This window comes from Meriones unguiculatus, chromosome 2 (genome assembly GCF_030254825.1).
Source record: "Meriones unguiculatus strain TT.TT164.6M chromosome 2, Bangor_MerUng_6.1, whole genome shotgun sequence".
NCBI lineage: Eukaryota > Metazoa > Chordata > Mammalia > Rodentia > Muridae > Meriones > Meriones unguiculatus.
In genome coordinates, this window is record NC_083350.1 from 98,048,410 (window position 1) to 98,069,565 (window position 21,156).

Below are 21,156 nucleotides of genomic sequence, written 5' to 3' on the forward strand. Positions count from 1 at the left end.
TGGGATTGCACATGCACTGACCCGGGGACTGTACATGCACTGACCTGGGGATTGTACATGCACTGACCTGGGGATTGCACATGCACTGACACGGGGACTGTACGTGCACTGACCCGGGGATTGCACTGACCCGGGGATTGCACATGCACTGACCCGGGGATTGCACATGCACTGACCCGGGGACTGCACATGCACTGACCCGGGGATTGCACATGCACTGACACGGGAACTGTACATGCACTGACACGGGGATTGCACATGCACTGACCCGGGGATTGCACATGCACTGACACGGGAACTGTACATGCACTGACCCGGGGATTGCACATGCACTGACACGGGGACTGTACATGCACTGACCCGGGGATTGTACATGCACTGACCGGGGGATTGTACATGCACTGACCCGGGGATTGTACATGCACTGACCCGGGGATTGCACATGCACTGACACGGGGACTGTACATGCGCTGACCCGGGGATTGTACATGCACTGACACAGGGTTTTGCTCATGGCACTGATGTCGGGGATTGCACATGCACTGACAGAGCAGTGAGCAAAATGTTAGTAATCTCTGCTGTAATAAAGTTCATATGGAACAAAAACGATATTTTTCATAAACGTATTTTCTCTAGCTTTGTGAGGTATATTTGACAAGTCTTATATTGGCAACATCCAAACTAGTTAACAAATGTTTCACTTTGCATAATCACAACCTTTTAGTGGTGAAAACAGTATCAAATGTCTCAGAGAATTCAAGGATACAACACAGATTTTTTTCTTTTCTTTTTTTATACTAATTACAGTTTATTCACTTTGTATCCCATCTGTAGCCCCCATCCTCATCCCTCCCAATCCCACCCTCCCTCCCTCATCTCCTCCCTGCCCCTCTCCAAGTCCACTGATAGGGGAGGTCCTCCTCCCCTTCCATCTGACCCTAACCTATCAGGTCTCATCAGGACTGGCTGCCATGTCTTCCTCTGCGGCCTGGTAAGGCTGCTATTCCTCAGGGGGTGGTGATCAAAGAGCCAGCCATTGAGTTCATGTCAGAGACAGTCCTTGTTCCCCTTACTAGGGACGCACTTGGATACTGAGCTGCCATGGGCTACATCTGAGCAGGAGTTCTAGGTTATCTCCATGCATGGTCCTTGGTTGGAGTATTAGTCTCAGAAAAGACCTCTGTACAGCACAGATTTTTAACCATATTCACTGCACTGTACATTAGATTTCCTGAGTTTATTCATTCTCTCCTTACTGAAACCATGAACCCTTTAATCACTGTGTCCACCATTTTCTTCCTGCTGGAGCCTGTGCTAACCGCAATTCCATTGTTTGCCTTTTTATGTTAACCTTTTTATATTGCACACATAAGAGGGATCATGCAGTATTTGTTTATTTCAGCTTCATTTTTCACAGCAAAATGACCTTTAGTTTCATAGCGTTTTCTCGAAAGAAAGGGTGCCCTTCTTTTAAGTGTTCATAATGGTCTATTATCCATTTGTATTTTTTTCCTATTTATCCATACAACAATGGACTCTTACTTTTTCCTCATAGTTAGCCATCCTAAATAGGGTTTCAGTTAGAATGGGGGCTACACGTGTTTCTATTCAAGATACTGATTTTATTTATTTGAGGTAACATTGAAAGTAGGTTGTTGGTACTAAGGAACTCTCACGTAGTTTGTTTGTTTGTTTGTTTGTTTGTTTTGCAATGGCTTGTACATTTCCACAGCAGTTTACAAGATGTTCTTTCCCCATAGCCTCACCAGCACTTGCTTTCTATCATCATTTTGATAATAACCCTGAGACACAGATCTCTTTGTGGTTTTAATTCCTAGCTCTGTAACTGTCAATGATGTTGCACATAGTTTTTATGTATCTGTTGGCCAATTGTATTTCTTTTTTGAGAAATGAAAGTTTAGGTGCTTTGTCCATTTCCCAATTTAAGTCATTTGATTTTGTTTGGTTATTGAGTTGAGTTCGTTATATATTTTGAACACTAACCCCTTATCAGATCTATTATTTATAAATATTTTCTTCCATTTGATAAGCTGCTTTTACTGTGTGGATTGTTTCTTTGATCTACAGAAGGCTTTCTAGCTTGGTAAAACATCACTTACCTACCTTGATTTATTGTCCTATGATTTTGGTCCCTGTAAAAGCTATTTTTCAGACCAAGGTCAGGAAGCTTTATGATTTTTTCCTGAGGGTTTTATGATCTCCCTCATTAAAGTCTTGATGAATTTTCAGCTGAATGCATATAGTGTGAAATAAAATCAATTATAATTCCTCTATACAGAAATATCCAGTAATCCAGCATCCTGTATTGAGAAGACTACCTTTTCTATGTTGTAGGTTTCTGGCATTATTGCTGGGAAGTGACAGTCATAAAAAAGATGTACTGTCATAAAAACAGGATACAGATACATAGGTCATTGTAAAAAGAAACCCAGACATAAAGTCAAAATTTATGGTTTCCTTATCTTAAATAAAATTTTAATTCATAATAAAACCACCAACATTTATAATGTAATTGCTGGGATTAATTTTCAGAGTGGATTATAAGTACCAAGTACTTTTCTGAAGCTGTCAAGAAAAAATTCATATTTACTATAAAATATTTATATTTTGACAGGTGATAAAATTATCTATTTCTTCTGTTTTTCTCCTTATCACATTTCTGATTACCTGTATGTATAATTATTTCTTTAAAGAAGTTAACAAAATTTATGTTCATTGAAAATAGGAAATAACTATCCACCATTATTTGAAGCTGTTGATGGGTCATTGGATTCTGTCAGTGAAGTGAAATGCCAATTAAAAAAGATCTCAAGTGACTGTCAGTGACTGTGTGAGGCCCTGAGTTCAATTGTCATGCTGCCACAAAAAACCCTCAATTCCTGTAATAAATGAAGCTACGGAAACCAGTTACTGTCTGTAGCTCAACTTTCAGTGCTGCTTTCTAGTTTGATGGAACAGCTAGTCACGTTTTGAGCCTCCTCCGTCCATTACTGTGTTCACGTTAATTGTGCTTCGCGCCTCGCTCTGCCAGATGTTTCTACCTACTTGGGTTTTGCCTTCTGTCAGCACAGTAATCTCGTTTATTAAGCATTACACTTTAGCAATAGCATTTCTTGCAACATCTGAAAAAAATTGTTTTCTTGTAGGTGAAACTGTCACTGGAGAACTATCAAAGCTTCTGGATGAAATAAAACTCTGCCAAGAAAAGGATTATTCCTTTGAAGATTTGTGCCACACGCTTTCAGGCCACTACTTAGATAATTTGAGCAAGATTTCAGAGGAAGAACTTGGGAAAAATGGAAGCCAGAGTGTAGTAAGTAAGGGGGGATGAAGACACTGCGTCTGTCTTTCCAGTTCAGTGCGTGCCCGCGTGGCCTGGATTTGTTGATTTATTAGGTTATTAGATTCAGCTATGGTCAAATGCCTGTGTCCCTCCTAGTCTCTCTCTGCTGTTCATTGGGTTGCTCACTCTGCAGCATGCTCAGGGGAAGGATTGCTGGCTAAGGACTGAGGGTGTACCTCAGGGCTTAGAGCACTTGATTAATGTGCTGTTCTTCTGGAAAAAAAATACTAATATTTTCTGATAGTGTCACTAGTGTTAGAGTTTCTCTTGTGACATGGAAGCTGCAGATTCTTTGAATGTGGAGAATCTTTCATTTAACTGAGCATAATTATCTCAACTTCTGAAAAAGAAAACATTTCTTTTGTCTGTCCTTCCTGAATTCTCTATAAGTCCTCCTTAAGAACAAAGATAGGATCAAACCATGTATATAATTCTTCAGTTACTACAACAGTCATGGTGGGACATCCCAGTTTTCATGTTTCTGTAATTTTAGATGTCCACGTCATCTCCGACCTCAGAACCTAGAGTATGAGTTAGATCTTCTTGTTCACTGTGGATTTTCATATCAACAACAGCAAGAAAATTGTAATTAGTCAGTTTTAAGTTATGAGTTGTAAACCTACCTTTGATCTGTGAAGGAAGGATTCGTGTTATAGAGGTAATAAGGGAAACAGACTGTTTTTGATATAAACGATTTGCTTACTTTTAGGACTTAAAGTGTTGCACTTCACCTGAGAGCATATAAAGAGTAGACTAGGATAAGTATGTCATTATATTTTGAAAACTCAAAAAATTTTCTAAGTATGGTACCTGTCCATTTTGGGAGCATACTCTTCATTTAGTTCCTTAAAGTGAGGCGTGACACTGTTTTTCCACAAAGCACCTGCTGGCCTAGTTCAACGGCTAAACTTACCTCCTCGGCCTACTTTTTGTTGTTGTTCCAATTTTTTTCCTGCACTGTCACACTATTGCCCTTTCTCTGGTTCCATTATGAATGGCTTGGATAATTATATATGCATTAAACCAAAGCTTCCAAGTTTTACAAGATGAAAATCTTCTGTTAGTGAGATCTTTATAGTAGTCAGCATAAAGATTTCTTTTAAATATCTAAATCAGGTATGAGTTATCTGCAGAGAACAAGTTATTGAAGCTTAACATCTTCTAGAAAGACACTTAGAACTTTAAACACAGTTGTACACGCAGGTAACTAACAATGATGCATGGATTTTTACATCCATCCCTGAAAGTTTTATTAATTGGCAAATTCTAGCTCCCTCTTTCTAAACAATAGACTTACACAAAGCTCTCATTTTCTGGGTCACTGATTTCTGAATTTTTTCTTAACGTATTTGAAAACAAAGTTGAAAAAGCATTCCTAATATGCCCCCCCTCTCTGTTTCTCAGTGTTACATATGTGAACCATGAGAGATTTACTACACATTAATTCAAGAAATTCAGAATTAGGGAAATACAGACACTGTAGAGCAGAACCCCTAACTGCTTTCCCTTCACTCTGTATCTTGTGTGCCTAGGGTCTGTATTGTGCTTGTAGAGTGTGATAATAGCTTATACATTTTAGGAGCCATGGAAGGCGAGCGAGGTAGGATGGCGTTTTGTAAAGGGTGGCTGCTTTATTTCATTAACCGGAGACCGCACTGTGGTGGTAGCAAGGCAGAAATTAACACTCATAAGTTGAACTTACGTCTTTCAAAGCTTAGTTCAGATATCCCTACACTCTTTGGTCTAGTGACAAACCATTCCAGTAGTATTCTTTGAAACTACTGTCATGCAAAAATACCAAAGGCTATACGAGGTAGCGTAGCAGGCGTTATATAGAGGATCAGGTATATATAGGCAGTATATATAGGATGAAAAATAATACTGGAAGGATGAATGAGGTTAGGTGGTGGGTGGTCTGAATAGCAGGCTAGGAATTTTGGTATTTATTCTTTAGGAAATGAGAAAGTAATAAAGAATTTGGGGCAGACAAAAGACATCGTTGGCCTTTTAGAGAATGAATCTGATAGAAACTTGTCATTACATTAAAAAAAAAAGTAATTTGATTACACTGACCTTTTCTATAGCCTACATTTTATTTGTATTCATTCTGTTCTGTCTAATATTTGTTTCCATTTGTTGGAGTGTTTTTCCTTGAGTGTTACTATGAATTGTTTTCTCGTTATACAAGCAGCTTAATAAAGTGCTTTGTGGTTGCCTATCATAGACAGTCATTGCCATGTTTAAAGTTATAGGTATATAGATGTAATATGCAAAACCACAGTTGACTTCGAAGAGTTCAAAACTACCATCCCAAGTAGACTTCAATTTTTGTTTGTAGACAAGACTAACATATAAATGAAATATGTATGTTATGGATTTTTATGTAATAAGTACATGCTATATCCTATTCTAATGCTTTTCATGATTTAAACCTAAGCAATCCTGACAATGGAATTATAAATTTAGGAGATGACTCAGCTAATATGTGCCAGCCAGAGGTTCCTAACCTGGGGTCACGCCCCGCCCCTGGCAAACCTGTATCTCCAAAATATTTACATCATGCTTCATAGCCGTACGAAAATTACAGTAGGAAGTAGCAACAACAAATTTTATGGCTGGGGGGTCACCATAACATGAGGAACTGTATCAAAGGGCCGCAGCATTAGGAAGGCTGAGAGCCACTGACTAAACTAAGAACTGTAGTTTAAATTCTCAGCTGCATTTCTTAGAGTAAGTAACCGTGTGGCCAAAGAAACTTTAAGAAGGGAGAGATCAGAGATCGACAGGTGTTCAATGTAGGCGCCCATGGTGTAGGTTAAGACTAAAATGGGTCCTGGAGAAAGGGGGGAGATGCACCTCGCATATAAGCCTTGAAATGAATGAAAGGTATCCAGCCTGAAGAAATAGTGTGTGAAAGCAGAGGTCAGAATCTGTGTATAACTCAGAAAGAGTGGTTTAGTGTGACGGTAACAAAAGTTAGATGAGTAATGATACAAACTAACACCCAGTGACTGATGATAGTGTCTCTGAGCTCGACACTATTATTGATTCCATTTTACAGATATGAGAGTGGAGGCTCAGAAAGCTTTGAGGAACTTTCCCAAGTGCACACAGCCAGGATGCCTCGGTTCATATCCTGGCTTTGAAGCCACAGCTGTGGTGCATAAGTCACTCCCTGTATCAACAGAGAACAAAGGCAGATCAGGAGAGCAAACTCGGGGAGTTCATGGAAAGTGATGTTTTGGAAGACAAAGGTGGCAGGTTGTTTCATGTAATGGGATTGACAATGATGCTCATCAATGGCTTTGGCTTAGAGTAACCAGGGAGGGCTTTTAAAACTAAGTCCTGATAAGTACCATACTTCCTAAGTCAAAAATCCCAAGGCAAAAACTGGAGAGGCTGGTACAAATCTGTTAATGCCAGCACATAGGGTGCTGAAGCAGGAGAATCATAAGTTAAAGCCATCCTGGGATTTATTTCAAAGTTGAGGCCAGCCATGGCTAGAGAGTTAAGACCCTGTTAGAAAAAAAAAATGGTGGCTCTGAGCATTTTTTTTTTTTTTGCTTTGTTTTGTTTTAAAGACGTCCCCTACAGTATTCTAACAGGCATGAAGTTGATCTAGTGAAAAGAAATCCTGACTGGACCTTAATAAGCCAATTCAGACTTAGGTCCTAATAACACCAAACAGTTGTGACTTTTTTTGGAGCTAGAACAAATTTTGCTAACTTCTTCAGTTCTCTAGAATAATCGTTTTTGTTTAAGTTCTAGATCGTGGGAATATCCTCTTAAACAAGTTACTACACATTGTGTAGCTTGAAGACAAACATTATTCCTCACAGTTATGGAGACTGCAGGCGAAGCTGGCATCTGCTAAGAGCCTGCCTTCCGGTTTGGAGGGGGCTGTCATAGTCACACTGTTTCCACACATGACAGAGGACAGAGAGAAAAAGCCAGCTTTCAGTTGGTCTTGCTTGTAGGTCTTATTCCACCCCTGATGGCTGTGAGCTCATCAGCTGGAAACCTCCAAAACTTTCTAGCTTTATTCTCACCAGGGCCTGGTATATCAGTATATGTATCAGGAAGGGACAAACTTTGTTCTTACCAGGAAGGTTTTTAGTTGAGAATGAAAAACAATTCAAATTATACTCTGACAATAGTCTAGACTTACAGTATTTTTGTACCGTATCAAAGCTTTAAATATAGCAAACCAGTTGTGTTTGTTATTTATAGTTCTAGCACTATGACAAGCAACCATTTTGAATGTGATTTAGTTTTAGTGGCTCCAAAATAATTGACTTGTTAAACATTTCAGTACTATGAGTAAGTTCAAGAGTAATAGAAAATTAAAGAATAAAAGAAAAATATGTCCCAGGACTTCATATCATTCATAAATGTATTTTACGCATTAGTGATATAGCTTGAACTCGGGACTATTTCAGCTGTTATTCTTAGTTCAATGCAACCTTCATTTCCTATTTTCTTCCAATAGAGGGCACTCTGACTCAGGAATTTAAGTCACAAAAATCAGCTCTGTTATGTAAGAACATTTAGTTTTTGAATCAGAGATGTTACATTTTATTCAAATAATTTCACTATTGTAAATGAATTAATCTTAGGGGTTCCCTATTATTATTAATCTTAGGGGTTTATGTTTGAAGTCCAGCTCAAGTTAAAATTATATTTTTCTTTGCCTGCATTTTAATTCTACTGCTAATCTGTTCTGAATGCTCTTACAGTATGTACATGAGAGCATTTTTCCAAGTTGAATCAGAAGATTATATAATCTAGGATATGAATTTTAAAGAAATATCATGTTTGTTACTGACTCATGAAGTTTATGTTTTTGAAAGGCTATAAAGTGATCTAAAAATTCTTCTATTGCTTTCATTTATTTTCCTAAGTTCCATTTTCATTTATTCTCTTCATTTATCTAAACAATATGCATAGTTCTTAAATGTGAGCATGCTAGGCTGTAGGAATTCTGATGTAATATATAGATTATGGCAGATTGGATCAGACAAATACTTCTCTTCGATTTAAACAGGAAAAGCATTATTTGCCTATGATAAACAGCAGTAGATAAGACAGCTGAAGGATGAAATGTTTTATTCCTTTCTTTTTTCCTGAGGGAAAATCTGGACCTAGTAGCATCCAGTGTTCCCCATCTGTCCAGGGGTGTGCTAGCATGGTCTGTGTAGTGTTACTCACCCAGCATACATCATGTCTATAATGTCACTTACAATTCTACTGCAGAATCTTCAATCAAATGTCAGATTCTGAAGGGTGAACATTTGATTGGATTGTCTAAAAGCCAAGTGAGGATCCTGGGGATATGGCTCAGTTGGGAAAGTGCTGTGACATAAACGTGAACACCTGAATTCAGTCCTGTTGTGAGGAAAACAAAGATTAGGTGTACTGGTATACCCACAATTCCAGTTCTCGGGAGTCGGAGACTGGAGGCGCCTGCGCATCACTGTTCACCTAGTTTAGCCACTTTGCAAGCCTCAGGTCTAAGTGAGAGACTCCCCCACTCCCCCAGAGATGGACAGCTCCTGAGGAGTAGCGCCATAGCCTGACCCCTGGCCTCTGTGTGGGCATCATGTGTGTGCAGTCTCACCCCCTCACATAGGGGCACCTGCACACACATGAACGGGCACACCCACCTGTACACGTATGCACGCAAGCACATGTGGTGTATGTTCTGTTTCTGGAATGAAGCTGGCTTTCAGATGTATTCTAATGTGTTCGAGGGGAGAGAGGAACTTTATGTTGTGGGTTTCTGGCATGTAAGTCCAGGGGTCTCCTTACAGGGCTGTAGCTCAGTCTTTGATGCATATTGACTTTTTGTTAGTGATCTTAAATCGTAAGTAGTGGTAACACAGAAGGTAGTCAGGAGAAAATTTCTAACTACAATTTATATCTTCGTGTTTGACTAAAAGTTTGAGAAGTATGACTCCGAGTTGTCTTACAGCCATCCAGCTTTGGATTTTCTTAGCAGATCTTCTAGGAATTAAAACAGATAGAAGCTAGATTCTGCTGTCCTGTGTTAATGCCTCCAAATGGCCTCATTAAGCACATATATGTATTAAAATCTATAACACATGTAAAGGAAAACTCAGAATCAGGATGATAAATTCATGACCCTACTTTTCCCTTAGTAAGAACTTTTTACTCTGGTATTTTTAGGAGGATAATTGAAGAAAAGGGTACTCTTCCGTGCTCCCACCACAGTGGTCTCACCTTTTCGCAGGATCTGTTTTTCCTCTTGTGTTGCTTCTCATAGAGTCTCTGATGAAAAGGCCTATATTTGGCTTGTCTCTAATTTATCTTGCCCAGCAGTGTCCTTCTTGTGCTGGTCTCTTGACGAAGCGTCGTTGAGTGAAGACGCGGGGAGAACACTGCGAGAAGAGCTTCTGTTGTCAGTGGAGACTGGCTTTAGTCATTTGGAGCCCATCATCCAGGCTGTTTCTCTAGGGAGGGAATAGTGTAGCCACTCAGAGACTATGGATTGTGAACCATGTGACCTTGGCTTTATCAGCCTGTTCTGCCAGTCTACGAACGGAGAATGACTTGGTGTTTTGAAAAGGTAATTTCTTTATCAGAAAATATTGTCATTGTCTTCTATCAGCCGTATGGAAGAGCTGTATACCATCTTTTATGTGTTGTTAAAGACACCCCATCCTGATCTTTACATTTTGTAGACTTTGACCAATTTGGTTCAGAGTTTCAAATAATTATTTCATGTATTTGTGATGGGATTTGTGATGTGTTGAAACATCAAATGTTCTGTTCTTGGGTCACTCTTAGTATTTTACCATGGAAAATGTGTAAGTTATAATCAGGTCTGCACATTGTAGGAACAGCATATGTGACAAATAATTAACTTATGTGAAAACTTAATGCATTTTCTTAGCTGAAAACAAAGGTGTAAAATCCAGTGAGAGTTAATATGATCTTGTATTTTAGTTACTGAAATCCCAGTAGTATAGGCAGAAGATGAGGGAGGTTTAACTTGGGGTGGGTAGTTCTCGCAGAAAGTTTTGGCCAATGTATTACAAGCCTGTGATTAACCGTTAGGTGGATTCCATCTTTCCCTGGTATTTTCAAAGTTGACTTACCCTCGGTTTCTGATTCCTGTTGTCTTCCTGGTCTCAGACTCTCTTTCCCTCTTACCTCAGTTGCTGTAGGAGCCTCTCAGCCTGCCCACTTACTTGTAGTCTTTCCCCACTGTCTTCCACTTTTCCTGAATGCTGCTGCTGCCTAATGAGAACGCTATACATAAAGAGCACTGTGGCCAAGCATTCTCCCCGGACTCAGTGCTGATTCTGCCTGCAAAAACGTAACAACCACCTTTCACCGACGCATTTAAGACCTGTGAGTTTTAGCTACTGCAAACATTTTCATCTGATCTCCCAGAAATATCTTACCTAAGTGCAATGTTTCAGTAAAATGCACCACTCTGAATCATGCTTGCTTTTATTTCTGTGTTCACATTGTTTTATCTATTGATAATTATTTTTCATATCATTCTTACATATCGAAACCATTCTCATGATGCATTTTACAATCCTTCTGTATTTAGTTCTAACACTTGTATGAAATATTATTGTGTTTTATTTAGAAATCTGTTATATAAGTTCTATAATCATCATATTATTAATACACGAATGTTCTGTTTTGGTTTTGTTTTGTTAGCTGCTTGAACACTGAGAAATTACTAATCTGTATGTGTGTCCTTAGCATAGGTACTCACATGCTTCATTGTTGAACTGAACATGTTATAGGCATGAAGAAGAATATTTGATATCTGATTTTGGTATAAACTTATAAGTAGAATCTAATTTGTTCTTCTTTTGAGTAATGAATGGCTTGCAAGTTTGTGTTAGAAGTAAAATGGAACACTCGGTTAAATTATATCATTGGCCTCTTTACAATATAAAATCATCAGTATCTTAGGCCATGTCATTTATGTAATTGCATATAACTCAATGAACCTTATATTATAATACTTTATTTAATTCTTAATAACATACAAATCACTCTAAGAATCTGAAATGCTCGATTTGCAGTGCTAATTTCAAATTCCTCAATCTGTTCTCAGTTATTTCCTACCATTTTGTGCTGTTTTTGAAGCATTTTTCAGCTAATCATTATCTTGCTTTTTCTCCCTGACCTGAGTGATTTTTCACATCTCATTATATTATTGTGTGTATGTTCTTCCTCATTCTGTAGCCTAGGCTGGTCCCAAACTCATAGCCGTTCTCCTACCCCACCCTCCTGTGTGCTGGACCACAGGGACAAGGCACCATGCCCAGTCTTGCTTGTAAAACGTCTGGTGCTAAACTATCTCTGAATATTATGAACACTCTATTAAGGTATCCAAAAGCAGCAAACCTCCACAAAATACTTCTAATGTTTGTATTTTAAATTTCATGAGGTTTTAAAAGTTAATTTGTATAACTTGCTGCTAATTTTTGTTTACACTTTTCCTCTTTCTAATCTATGACATGGTTTTCAGTGTCCCCATAGAATAAGTCAGCTATTATGATGTTCCTGAAAAAAACAATACTTTCTGCCCTTGCAATCATTGTAACATTTTCTTGAAAGTTTAGTAGTAATTGAAGCTTTTTCTAATTGCACCTTTTAGATAATGACTATACTAATTTTTGATCACGTTAAGCTGCTTTATTTGTTCATTTGCTGGAACCCACCCTATATGTAATTCTAGTTCAAGGCACATGTTGGGGAACTCTTGGTGTGGTTTGGGGATGAAGGTCTCTGACAGCTTGCCATTATGAGAGACTCTCATTTCGCTGCCTGACACGGAAGGAAATCTGCACCAAGCCTGAGCTCAAGTGCCGTCACTGGGATAATCACTTATCACCCTGTCCAGGGAAATGATTTGCACCTTGAAGAATAAATTAATTTCCATAGAATAGTAGACTGACAACCCAGAGAAATTGATGAAATTGCTCACGCTTCTAACACATTTTATCATAAGACCATTTAATCTATGACTAAAGAATATTGGAATTCACTCAGCAAATAACAGCTGATGACTTGGGATTGACTGTGTGGTAGGGTTCAATCCCAGGCTTAGATTCATAAAAGTAACTGTTATCAACTTGGTGGTGTTGGTGGCAGCCTTTAATCCCAGGCAGAGGCATGCTTAGTTTGCAGAATGAGTTCCAAGACAGCCAGGGCTACACAGGGAAACCCTGTCTCTAAAAAACAAAAAAATAAAACCCAACCCAAACTAAATCAAACATGAACTCAGTGGCAGGCTCTCTGATCACCTCCCCCTGGGGGGTACAGCCTTGCTAGGCGACAGAGGAAGACAATGCAGACATTCCTGATGAGACCTGATAGGCTAGAGTCAGATGGTAGGAGAAGAGGGCCTACCCTATCAGTGGACTAGGAGAGGGGAATAGGGGAGAAGAGGGAGGGAGGGTGGGATTGGGAGGAGACGAGGGAGGGGGCCACATCAGGGATACAAAGTAAATAAATTGTAATAAATAATAAATAAAAAATTTAAAAAAGGTAACTTCTATCATCACTAACTTTGCTGGAGTTCTTATTTCTACCATATGTATTTTTTAATTAATTTACATTCTGACTGTAGTTTCCCCTCCTCCTCCCCTCCCTCTCCCTGTCTCCTACCTCCCTTCTCCCCTCCCACATCTACTCTGTTTCTCTTCAGAAAGGACAGGCCTCCCATGGATATCAAAGAGCAGTAAGACTAGCCATGTCCTCTCCTATTAAGGCTAGATGAGGCAACCCAGTGGGAGGAAAGGAGCCCAAAGGCAGGCAACAGAGTCGGAGACAGCCCCTGCTCTGTCAGTACCATAGGAAGGCCAAGCTATACAACTGTAACCTGTTCTTCATGTATTCTTTAGAATCTCAAAAGTTTTCATAGTCTGCCCCAGTGGTTCTCAAGCTATCTAATGCTGTGACCCCTTTAATACAATTCTTCATGTAGTGGTGATCCCCAATCATAAAATTATTTTCATTGTTACTTCATAACTGTAATTTGCTACCATTATGAATCATAAATGTAAATATCTGTGTTTTCCAACAGTCTTAGGTGACCCCTGTGAAAAGATCAGTAGATGCCTGCCCAAAGGATCATGACCTACAGGTTGAAAACCATGAGCTTATATTTTTATAACAGTTCCACTTAGTCACCAGCTTTCTGTTCATGCTATCAACTAATTAATGATGAGGATCAAATGCTTAATTTATTCAGATGACTTGTCAAGAAAATAATGCTGGCAGGAAATAAAAGGCTCTAATGAGAGTAAACCAGAAAAAAATGTGTGTCAGCAGAGTGGACACCACCTACTTTCAGGACAGGTGGATCAGGTTATCCCTGCTCCTGTCGCCCACATGTTGTTGTGGAACTCAGTGCGTTTCAGGACTCCTCCTTTGGCCTTGATCTGCAAGCTTACTCTTGCATAGCTGATGCCACTTTCCTGTCTCTGCTATCTGGGGTGCTGCTGTGATCACTAGGCTCCCGAGGCCCCTGCATTATTTTTTTCTAATAATATGTATTTATGACTTAAGTTGCATTTGTAAACACAGAAAGCAAGAACTCGAATTCAGTGAGGCTTTTGTTTGACTCTTAATTCTTTTTTTTTAATTTGAAATTTATTAATTTTACAGCCCAGTCACAGCCATTTCTTTCCTCTCATCCTGGTCCCAGCTTCTTCCCTGTATCCCTGTCTTCCCTCCCCTGCTTTTCAGAGAAGGGGAGTGCCCACTACCTGCCCTTCCCAGCACATCAAGTCACATCAGTACTGAGTGCATCTTCTTCCCCTGTGGCCTGGTGAGATAGCTCTGCCAGGGGAAAATGATCAAAAAGCAGGCCACATAGTCCATGTCAGAGTCAGCCCCCATTGCCTTTACTAGGGTGCCCATATGAGGACTGAGCTGCTTTTTGGTGACATCTGTGTAGGGGGCTTAGGTCTAGTCCATGCATGGTCCTTGATTGGTGCTTCAGTCTGCACAGGTGCCTCTGGGCTCTGGTTACTTGGCTCTGGTTGTCTTCCTGTGGATCTCCTGTCCCTCTGGGTCCTTCTGTCCTCCCCCCACTCTTCCACAAGGCTCCCTGTGCTCCACCCAATGTTTGGCTGCGAGTCTCTGCATCTGTTTCCATTAGGTGCTAGGTGGAGGTACTCAGCAAGCAGCTATCCTAGGCTCTCAACTGCAAGCATAGCAGCGTATGGTTAATCATGTCAGGGGTTGGCTGTCTCTCATGGGTGAGTCTCGGGTTGGGCCAGTCATTGGTTGGACAGTCTCTCAATCTCTGCTTTCTCTGTGACAAGCTGTAGACCTATGACAGGGTAGGCTTCTGGGAGGATGTGAGGGTGACTCTAGCTGAGACACATAGTAACAGGGTCATGCAGACTGAAGAGGCCACCCTCTAACTAGACAGGACTCCTAGTGGAGGGAGGGGAATACCAACTGACAAAAACTTCTATCCAAAATTTACTCTGTCTGCAAGATGGGCAGGGCCAAAAAAAAAAAAAAAAAAAAAAAAAAAAAAAAAAAAAAAAAAGGCAGGGAATCAAGGGAATGACTCTTAATTCTTTAGATGAAGATTTCTCTTGCCATCAGCTGTTCTTTATCTCAAAGTGGAATCCTAACAACAATTTACAGGTTTATTCTGAAAATAAAGGCAAATCATTAAGAGTACCTCACAGAGGTTCCCGCCACAGAGGAACAAATGATAACTTATTCTTTATGCTTTATCTATTCAGCGTTTATGTGTGTTTTTCTATGTGTCATCGAATGCTCCCCCACATTTTAGCTGACTTTCCCATCTGTCTTAGTTTCTCATTGTTTCCTCTTAAAATATACTCTTCTTCCTTATTATCTGCTTGTCTCTCATCTGGAATAGTGTTTTTAGAAAGTCTTTCTCACGACAAGCCTTCTGAATCAGTGTCTGGGGGTGGATTATTTTTAATTAATTTCTTAGGTAATTTTTCTGTATTCTGTTCATACTTCAGTACTTCATACTTTAGTGTCTATTTCATAGATAGTCAGGTATGGGGACCCACTTTCTTCTCCCCTTCATACTTCTTCAGTTTCAATGACATGGTATATTTATTTACCCTTTCGAGTTCTATTTCTCTCTTAATTCTCCCTGTCTCACCCTTCCCTGCTCCATCCACTTTCAAATAAAACTCTACAAAGATTATGTAAGGAATTCACAAACAGCATTGTAATTTTCCTATCTTTTCCAAGTGCCTGTCAGTATGCTATCATTTGGTAAGGTTTTAGTAACTATTTTTAAATTAATGACTGATTTGCTCAGCTACTCTTAACTTTCGGTTTTCTGTCTTCTCATTCATTCTGTTATATTTGAGAAGAACAGCTTTGTCCTCTCACAAGTTATAGCCCTTAAGACGCTGAGCAGCATAAAGCCAGCATGATTTTTTTTTTTAATGCTGTATATTGAACTCGGGCTTCACTCTCAGCTTTAGCATAATCTTAAAAGTTTGCACTGGCTCCTTAGTGCCCTTTTATGGAAGGCATGCAAGTACCAAATGAGGACCCAGGCAGAACGGTGCTCACAGGAATCAGCTGTGCTTCGTGTTCGAATTTGTTCAAGTATCTTTCCATTGGTGTTACCCCCCCCAAGAGACTATATGACCAACACATTGCGTGTGTGTGTGTGTGTGTGTGTGTGTGTGTGTGTGTGTGTGTACGTGCAGGGAAGAAAGAAAAAGTAGGAGAGAAAAAGACAGTGTACATAGCATACAGCATTATCAGAGTGACCACTTGTATCTTTGTCCTTAAGCTTAAGGGTCCCTTATTTTCTCTTAGTTTTTGGAGGAAGCTGACAGTTTTGAGATGCTGACCACAAACATGGAAGAGTTAGAGTTTTTGTAGGTATAATTATAAGCATTAAAAATATTCTGTATTCATAGATCAACTATGAGAAAGAATGTTTCAAAAAATTTTTCCTTGTCTTTAAGCAGAATTTTTAAATGTGTTCTGTTTATAAGCCTGGAAGCATAGCTACTTAACATAGCATTCTAATGACACATAATGATGAGAGAGGGCACAGGTGGTGTGCTGGGATTGCCTCTATGCAGTTTCTAGAGAATGCCTCTTTGTGGAAGCTATAATTTGAAGGCAGCTCTCCAGCACAGGGACAAAAACTCAGGTAACAGCACATGCTGGAGAGGATGTGGAGAAAGGGGAATATTCCTCTATTGCTGGTGGAAGCACAAACTTATACAACCATTTTGGAAATCAATCTGGTGCTTTCTCAGAAAATTGGGAATAGTGCTACCTCTAGTTCCAGCTATACCACTCCTAGGCATATACCCAAAAGATCATACAACATCATACAACAAGGACATTTGCTCAACTATGTTTATAGTGGCTTTATTTGTAAAAGCCAGAATCTGGAAACAACCTATATGTTCCTCAACGGAAGAATGAATACAGAAATTGTGATACATTTACAAAATGGAATAATTACTCCGCTATTAAAAACAAGGAAATCATGAAGTTTGCAGGCAAAGGGATGGAACTAGAGAAGATCATCCTGAGTGAAGTAACCCAGAAGCAGAAAGACACACATGGTATATACTCACTTATATTATAGGATAATCATATTAAAATCTATAGACCTAAAGAAGCTAAACAACAGGGAAGACCCTAGGGAGGATGCTTAATTCTCATACAGAAGGGCAAACAAGATAGACACCAGAAGTGGTAGAAGAGAGGGAACAGGACGGGAGCCTACCATAGAGGTCTCCTGAAAGGCTCCACCCAACAGGGTATTGAAGCAGATACTCTGGGCAGAGCAAGGGAGTCTTATGGAATAAGGGGATGGGGATAGAAGGACCTGGAGGGGACAGGAGCTCCACAAGGAGAACAACAAACCTAAAGCACCTGCAGGGGCCCCTGCAGAGACTTAGGCACCAACCAAGGACCATGCATGGAGAGGACTTAGACCCCCTGCTCAGATGTAGCTAGCTCAGTCTCCATATGGGTTCCCAAATAAGGGGAGCAGGGGCTGCTTCTGTCATGAACTGGGTTGCCTGCTCTTTGATCACTTCCCCCTGGCTTTGCCAGGTCACAGAGGAAGAAGACCCAGGCAGTCCTGATAAGGCTTGATAAGCTCGGGTCAGATGGCAGGGGAGGAGAACTCCACCTTTTAGTGGACTAAAGACAGGGAATATTGGGGGGGAGGGAAGAGAGAGGGATGGGTTGGACCAGGAGGAGATGAGGGAGGGGCTACAAGCAAGATATAAAATGAATGAATTGTAAAAAATAAAATGAAATTGAAAAAGTCATCATGTGTAGTTTTGGAGGTCATATTGACGTGATTTTTCTCTTCGCTCACCTTCTGTTCTTCCTGCATCTTTCCTTCTTTTGTTTTTCTTTCCTCTCCCTTTCATCATTTCCTTTCTCTATCTCCTAACTTAAATTTCCCCATTCTAATGCTAACTTAAGTTTAGCATTCTGGGTAGCTAGTGACTGACCGGAGCCACCAGACTCTACTGACATTTTTGTTTTTAACCAAAGGTTTTTTATTCAGGGAGGCAGTATGATTTGATTTATGACAACATATTGAAAACTTTGTAACTCCTCAGACTCACTGCTGATTGTATTTTAATATAATTGAATGTGTGCACAATATTTAGAAATATGCCTAAGCAGCTCTCTTATATATCTACCAAGTGTCAAGTTTGTCACCATGCCTCAAGATGTGAACAATAGTTGGCAGGCCCACTGTCCTCACTCTCACTGGAACTGTAGTTTATCAGTAAGTATAGACAAGCAATAGGCAGTTATGAAATCGTATGATCAGTGTTGTGGCAGGAGAAATGCAGGTAACCTTAAGCACACGCGGAAGGTTCCTTGTCAGTCCCCTTTCCCATTGCTATGATAAAATACCAGACAAAAGCAACTTAAGAAAGGGCTCGTTTCGTCTTACAGTTTGAGGGCACATCATGGTGGAGAAGTCACGTCAGCAGGAGCTTGAGGCAACTCCTTATTACCTCCACAGCTGGAAGCAGAGAGTGATGAACACTTATGCTCAATTCCATTTCTCTTTTTCACTTGTTCTGGGGTTCCAGCCCTGGAATTGTGCTGCCCACACATGGGGCAGGTCTTCCCACCACAGCTATCCTAGGGTCAAAATCTCCCTCAGGCTCGCATGGAGGCTGTGATTGGTTACCCCAGGTTCTGTCAGGTTGACAATCGACATTAACTGTCATAGTACTGGACTTCATTTGGGCAGAAAGTCACCAGAGATTTTCAGAATTCATGCTTGTTGTCTGCTTTAGCCCGCCTGTGTTTGCCAGAGGCTGTTGTACTGTTTCTTAGGTATTTTTTTCTCCTTCATCTATCATTGGGATTTATTCTTTCCAGAGCATTGTTTTCTTTGGAGGGAACTGCATTCGGGTCACATGTCAAGCTTATTTATTTCTAAATCTACAATTCTATTTTCAGCTTGTCACTATCCTAGTTCCATATTTCATTTTCCTGCAAGACAGAGTTCAAATGTATAGTTATTTATTACTATGTGAGAATTTGGTGGTAGAAGTTTATTCCTTTTCATTTTTATGCAAATTTTTTGTCTTATTAAGTGGTAACATTATATATGATAATAAGATGTCTATATTTAGGAAGAATGCAAATAATTGTTTCAAAATAAATGTATGATTTAAAATCAGTAAACACACAGAAACCAAATATCAACTAAAACTCAAATATGCATATTTTTGGTTCTAAGATAAAATGGATAGAGAGGATTATTATACAATATTCTAAGCTTCCTCATCTTTGGTATCATAATGTTATATCTATTGTCTGAATACTTTTTAAATTTTATCTGTATATTCTTTTTTTATTAATTAGTTAATTTATTTACTTTACATTCCAATTGCAGCTTCTCCTCCCTTCTCTCCCTGAAGTCTCTCCTCTCCTCCTTCACCCTCTCCCTTTCCTCAGGGAAGGAGAGGCCTCCCATGGATTATCAGCCCACTTTGCCATACCAAATTGCAGTAGGACTAGGCATATCTTCTCCTATTGAGGCTAGACAAGGCAGCCCAGCTAGGGGAAAGAGATCCAAAGGCAGGCAACAGAGTCAGAAGCAGCCCCTGCTCTTGTTGGTAGAGGTCCCACACAAGGACCAATCTGTGCATCTGTTATATACATGTGGGGGACCTGGATCTGTCCAATGGCTGCTCTTTGGTTGGTAATTCAGTCTCTGTGAGCCCATATGGGCCCAGGTTAGTTGATTCTGTAGGTTCTCTTGTGGTGTCCTTGACCTCTTTGGCTCCTTCAGTCCTTCCTCCCTTTCTTCCACAAGATTCCCTGAGCACTACCTAATGTTTGGATGTGGGTCTCTGCATCTGTTTCATTTAGATGCTGGGTGAAACCTCTCAGAAGACAGTCATCCTAGGCTCCTGTATGCAAGCATAGCAGAATCTGGTTAATAGTGTCAGGGGCTGGCTCTCTCTCATGGAATGAGTCTCAAGTTGGGCCAGTCATTGGCTGGCCATTCCGTTAATTTCTGTTCCATGTTTATCCCCGTGCATCTTGTATGCAGGACAAATTTTGGGCCGAAGGTTTGTGGGTGGGTTGGTGTTTTCATCCCTTAATTGGAAGTCTTACCTGGTCACAGGAGGTGACCATTTCAAGTTCCATATCCCCTGTGCTAGGGGAGTTTCCCTTGGCATAGGTTTCTGGCTGGTTCCAGAGCTGCCCCCAACCTCTGCCCTATCAATTTCAGTTCTCTTTTCCACCCTCCTCCCCACATTTGATCCCTTTTATTTTTCTTTCTACTCCTCCCAACTATTCATCCCTCTATCCACCTACTATGTCTATTTCCCCTTCTGAGTGAGATTAAAGCAGTCTCCCCTGGGACCTCCTTGTTACTTAGCTTCTTTGGGTGTGTGGGTTATAGCATGTTTATTCTGTACTTTATGACTAATATTCACTTATAATTGAGTACATAACATGCGTATCTTTTTGAGTGGTTACCTCACTCAGGATAATATTTTTAGTTCCACCCGTTTGCTTAAAATTTCATGATGTTCTTGTTTTTAAAACTGACTAGTATTCCATTGTATAAATTACCACATTTTTAAAAATCCATTCTTTGGTTGAGGGACATATGGGTTCTTTCTGGTTTCTGGCTATTGTGAATAAAGCTGCTAAGAACATAGTTGAGCAGTTGTCTTTGTGGTATGGTGAAACATCTTTTGGGTATATGCCCAGGGGTGGAATATCTGGGTATTGAGATTGGCTATTCCAACTTTTCCAAGAAATTGCCAAATTGATTTCCAAAGTTGTTTTAGAAGTTTGTACCCCCAATAGCAATGGAGGAGAGAGTTCCCCTTGCTCCATATCCTCATCAGCATGTGCTGTCACATGAGTTTTTGAGCTTAGCCATTCTGACAGGTGTAAGAAGGAATCTGAGTCATTTCGATTTGCATTTCCCTGATGACTAAGGACATTGAACATTTAAAAATGTTAAAGTGATTCTTGGCCATTAGAGATTCCTCTGTTGGGGCCTGATGTGGTGGCATATGCCTTTAATCCCAGCTCTTGGGAGGCAGAGGCAGGCAGATTAGGAGTTCAAGGCCAGCCTGGTCTACAGAGTGAGTCTAGGACAGCCAGGGAAACCGTGTCTTAAAAAGCAAAACCAAAACAAAACAAAAATAAGTGGGTGATTCCTCTGTCAGGAATTCTCTGTTTAGCTCTGTACCACATATTTTTTTAGTTGAGTTATTTATTTTATTGATATCTAGTTTCTTGAGTTC

The 21,156-nt window shown here is 40.0% G+C and overlaps 1 protein-coding gene across 15 annotated transcripts in view; it reads left to right on the top strand.

The window, feature by feature from the left end:
• The window catches only part of Anks1b (ankyrin repeat and sterile alpha motif domain containing 1B), a 1,054,774-nt gene that overhangs the window by 205,784 nt on the left and 827,834 nt on the right, over nt 1-21,156 (top strand). For all 15 annotated transcript variants that reach the window (XM_060377911.1, XM_060377912.1, XM_060377910.1 and 12 more), the window contains exon 8: nt 3,168-3,334. In XM_060377911.1, the coding sequence (XP_060233894.1) occupies nt 3,168-3,334 (167 nt within the window). The remainder of the gene's footprint in view (nt 1-3,167; nt 3,335-21,156) is intronic.